This window comes from Capsicum annuum, chromosome 9 (assembly GCF_002878395.1).
Source record: "Capsicum annuum cultivar UCD-10X-F1 chromosome 9, UCD10Xv1.1, whole genome shotgun sequence".
Classification (NCBI taxonomy): domain Eukaryota; kingdom Viridiplantae; phylum Streptophyta; class Magnoliopsida; order Solanales; family Solanaceae; genus Capsicum; species Capsicum annuum.
The window spans coordinates 139,864,268-139,869,530 of NC_061119.1; the positions used below are offsets into that span (position 1 = coordinate 139,864,268).

General features: G+C 31.6%; 1 protein-coding gene across 2 annotated transcripts in view; it reads right to left on the minus strand.

The window, feature by feature from the left end:
* The window catches only part of LOC107842725 (probable LRR receptor-like serine/threonine-protein kinase At1g06840), a 30,980-nt gene extending 27,418 nt beyond the window's left edge, over positions 1–3,562 (minus strand). The window contains exons 1-3 of one of the 2 annotated variants that reach the window (XM_016686681.2): positions 3,343–3,562; positions 3,014–3,194; positions 2,643–2,793 (exon numbers count right to left, since the gene is read on the minus strand). In XM_016686681.2, the coding sequence (XP_016542167.2) occupies positions 2,643–2,793; positions 3,014–3,152 (290 nt within the window). In that variant the 5' untranslated portion in view covers positions 3,153–3,194; positions 3,343–3,562. Of the gene's footprint in view, positions 1–2,642; positions 2,794–3,013; positions 3,195–3,342 lie in introns of those variants that run through there. The other variant, XM_047397007.1, reaches the window with a different exon arrangement.
* Between the last annotated feature and the right edge of the window lie 1,701 nt (positions 3,563–5,263).

The following is a 5,263-nucleotide window of genomic DNA, read 5'->3' on the forward strand; positions in this document are numbered from 1 at the left end:
TTTGATAAAATATCAACCAAATCGTTTTAATGAAAATAGTCTTCATTAGGTAGTCTAATCTATTAAGAAATTGGTATTCTTTCATTAAATAATCCATAAGGAAAATTGGGTTGTGCACATATAAAAAGAGTGAAGATATGAGTAATATATTATATATTCACTTAAATTAAAATTAAGAACTAATTAAGGTTGCCACATCATTTTTCCGATGGAATTATTGTAAAATCCGGTCATAGTGACTTTTGTGATGGTCGGAGCAAAGTTAAATGACTTTTGTGTAATAAATGAAAGAAAAGTGATTTTTGCATAATAGATACAAAATTAAGTGACCATGGATGAAATTTACTCCAATTATAACCATAATATTAAATCATGATTTCAAGGATCGTAGAACCCTCACAACAATATGATCATCGTTCAAATCTTACTCATATATCCTCGCCTTCTTCATCTTCATCCAAATCGTCATCTCCATCTTTACTTGAGTTTTATAAAACGAAACCTTCTCAAATATCATGTCACATCATTCGCTACCTTTCTACTCAAGATTCTTAGTCATACAGCTACACGGCTACTCCATAAGCAATTGTTTTGTCAGGGTTTAAACTTTTGTTGGGCCCGTTAACATCAATATCATAAATATTGGCAGTTCCACGTACCAAAACAATTTCTTCACGCGAGTGCTTCTCTAACACAGCAAACTCATAGCAGTAGTAGCTAATCTCATTCACATTGATTTCAAACTGAAGACTCATCCTTTCAAATCTTCAAGAAGTTCCGGACAAGTAGCTCTAATACCAAATGCTCGAAATTTAGGAAGGAGATCTCTCAATCTCTCAAATTTTGTTGAAGACAAGTGGAGGAAATGATTCTTCTGTGGTTCACTTATCTTGCTTTTATAAAATGGTTATAATACTTGGAAATTTATAAGTAATTCTTCTAACAGGTACCCAGTATAGTACATCCAGTCTAGAACGTGCATCATAATCCAATTTCCTTAATCATGAAGTATACTATACATGTATCTTAATGTTTTTTCTTTTATAAAGGTAAAGTTGTATTCTTCAGCATTAAGGGTATGCTGGCTACCTCCAAAAAGTTACAAACTAGTAACATAATTACAAGGCCCCTAAGAAATCTACTAACTGTCCTACCTCTTCTATACCTTCTTCTTTACACCAAAAGTACAGTGTGTTAATACAATTTTCTTTAACCTTTTGTATTGTGTTGGTAATATTCTCAAAGCTGCATGTATCTTAATGTAACTTCATAATACACGAACAAGGTAAATTTATGCACTTGAGACGAAGCTGATTTATTTTTTCAACATAACTACAAGGTGCATATTTGTGTAAGAACGAAACCAACTAATTATCAAATAGCTAGTATCTCTGTTGACCATAATCTATTTTTTGTACCCCTCAGGAAAACTTCAATGTCATGATCTATTAATGCAAACCCCACTGACATTCTTGATGCCAATTACATATTATGCCAAAATATGCATCCTAGACAATAGGTACTTGATGATTTTGGACGTCCATGGTACACCAAGTAGATAACAAGGCCAATTGGGAGATTTGTCCCAATTCTTCAGGCAATCTCCTATTCTCAAATTCAAGCATGTGATACAGTGAGAGCTGTACAAGATAGGACCAAGCTTGTATGTACACCTGCATAGCAAGAATCTACCTAGTATATATGAACAGAGCAGGATGATTTGCAGCTCTCTCCCCACACACACACACACACACATATATTTAGATCCTAGAAAATGTGATTTGAGATAACGGGATGCTCAATAGATTTTCACTAGCATGATTTCTACTTTCAGCTATGTGAATAAGAGTCTAAAGCAACTTCTAAGGTCTCTTCTAGGGATCCAAGTACGACTTTGAGACATGACATGATGGCTTCGTATGACTTTGAGACGTGACATGATGGCTTCGCTTTCTCTCAATCATCGCTTTCGTGTTACAAAATCAATTTCAATTCTCCATGTTCAGTTCTGATACCTTGCCTTTTCTTATATCTGTCGAATCCAAAATAGAACTTTAAAAGTATGCCACCTATTAGATGAGGCGAATTGAAATAGATTTATTTAGCATGGTCTACAGTGATGATATCGATCACATCTAGTACTTACAGCAATATCAGGATCCGATACGTCGTGACTTTTTGGATTAAATCCCTTGACAATTCTCCACTCATATCCTCCAGAACTGTGGCGCCTTCCGAGTCTCTTTGAGGAGCTCCACCCCTGCTTCAATTAAAGTTTGCCCCCTTTCTCTAATATGCCGCCTTCTTTGCTTTGTTCAAATCGAGACTATGGCAAAGTGGTTTATACGCTTACTTTACCTACTTGACTAAAGGGAGTGAACTTCTTTCAGTACGAGCTAGCAACTAAGCCCTAGAGGAACAGAGAGATTCAAGTAACATGATCGAATTCAGTAACAGATTTGGAAGCAAATAATAAAGGCAAAACGGCAAAAATTCAAAAGAATAAGCATTGTGATATACAGTATTGAGACCCAAATTAGAGAGACAACATTTATTCTGCCGTAGATTTAGAAGCATGTTGAGAACATCCATGCTCATGATGCAGTATCAAGAGGTAGTCTCAAGTATGATAAAGGTCTTACAGTTCTCGAACATGAAGATAACCATCATTGTTAGTTTCATTGTAGCACAAAATCCCAGTCCAATTAGACATACATGGATCTCCTCGCCTCCAGTTACTTAGATTCCCATTTGGATCAACCAAACTTTTCTTGACGGCACGCAATGCTTTTACTGTCACACAAACAATTAAATTCCGAACATCAACAGCGTGTTCCTTAACATATTACTAGACCTTGGACAATCGAAATGGAAAAAAAAAAAAAAGAGTTTGAGAATGCATACTTAAGCCCGCTGCAGCAAGTGAGACGTCTCTAACATAATTCAATAATGTTATCGTAGTTTTTTAACAAATTATGTAATCCAATACAACCTTAAAGATTCAAAACGTTACCTTCATCTGGATGAGTAACTTGGCTATCTGCCCCCCTAAATAGCAAAAACCAGCAAATCCACAAGCTGATCCCGATACGCCAAAGCTTAGAACCAGACATCGCAGAAATAACTAATTTCCCAAGATTTTCAGAAAGCATTCACACGCAGAAACTAAAAGATTAAAATTCAGCCCCTTCTCCCTGATAGAGTTAAAAAATAAAAACCATTTAGCAAACTGTTAGAAACAAATTACAAGAACTAAAGAAACATTACTTGGGTATTGAGTATTCACCAAAAGTAAGCTTTAAAAAAAAAACTTTGAATCGTATTTATCAATCAAAGACTTACTACAGTGGTGGTAAGTAGAGAAATGACGAGGAAAATGAGCTTGGGTCTTTGTTGGTAAAGACGGGAAACGAAAAAAATGACGGGCAAATGCTGACTTGGTCGCCATAGGAGGTGCTGTAGCTGGCAGATAAAGAAGGCTGATGGAATGGATGATGAGAGCACTAGCCACCCCTATCAATAAATTTCTTTTCTTTTCATTTCTGCTATTATTAAAATATTGAAAGACCCCCCACCCCCGACTTCAACTCATGCAGGCTTAGGAATGTTGACTTTTTTTGAAGGGGTAGGTGTTCTGCAGCAATCAGATGTATGACAACAAAGCAACTGAGTTTGGTTTTAAGAAGAATAATTTATTTTAATTTATTATAAAATTTAAGAAAATAAAAAAAATTATATAATAGTGTTAAATATTATGATATGGAGTATTACATATGTCGTATGAAAAAATTAAAATTAAAATTAAAATATTATTAAAAAAGAATTATTTTTTAAATAAATTTTTCCTCTTAAAACCAAGAAAGTATATATCAGTTCCGTCAACAGGTATCTAGGTATTTCACATGAGGAAACTCAGCAACATATTGAAGAGAAACAAGACAGATTCAGTATTCGTTTCGCCATAAAAACTAAAAAATTTTAAAGTTGGAGTTAAAATTAAAATTGGAGTTGTGTTTGGTTATGTCTTTTTTTAAATTTATTTTTTACTTTTGAAAAAACGTTTTAAAATATAATTTTATGCCCTAACTTTTACAAACTATCAAAATTACCCAACTAAAATTTACCTACTAATGGAAAAGGAACACAATTAGCCACTATTATAAAAATAATTACATATACATGGTCATATTTAATGAATTTCAATTATGACATATAATATTTACATTAATAGTCGTTTTTTCATATTTGAAAATTTTAAATATGGATGTTCTATTAACAGATCACTGCTTCCTGTTTTTTAGGTAACAAATATTATCTCTCAAACAAATTTATTTTTTTAGGAATTTATTTAATTATTTCCTTCATTTTCCGTTCCTAAAAAATAGGAAATGATGAGTTGTTATTAAATTTTAGGGTGCCGCTAATTTATTTCTTTAATTTTCTTATACATGAAAGATTTTACTGTGTGTGAATAAATTATTTATATGTAAAATATACTTTGCATATTTATGGTATATTATATCATATACCATAAATATATAAATATGCTTATTATGATTCTTTATACTTTGTATTTTTATATATGTATGTATATAGTATATACATGTTATAAACTTTATATATAATATACTTTGTATATTTCTATTATAAATATAATACTTTATATATTTATGGGTATAAATATAAATTAGCAGTTAAATAATATCTTAAATAAGGGAAAAATTAAATAAGAGATAAAAATAATGATGAGACAGAAAAAGAAATATATATTAATTAGGATAGCATTAAGTTTGAAATTATAACTATCTTATTCTTTAAAACTGTTATATACGTAATATTGAAAAAATAATGTTATAAGGAGAGTTTTATGTAAAAATTTAAAAGATTGGGGTTATATGTAATAATAATAAAAGTTGAAATTAGAGTTGGAAAATTGTGAAAACAACAAAATCCTGTTTTTCCTTTCCAGAAAAATTTTCCGGAATTATTTTTAGAATTTTCATGCTTAAATTCCACAATTTTCAACTCCGAAAATTTTTTTCGGAAAAAAGAGAAAAATTTTCATGGCCAAACGGGTCCTTAAAATATTGTGTATGGTTAGGTACTAAATCGTTGATTCCTCACTTTCTCCAATTTGTGTTGAGCTCTTTGAAAGTACAATACTTTTGAAAAATTTAACATATTCATTAATATTTTAAAAAAGTCTGAGCATATATGTATATACTGGGTATCGAGGGGCTCATATCAGCACAAGTTCAATATA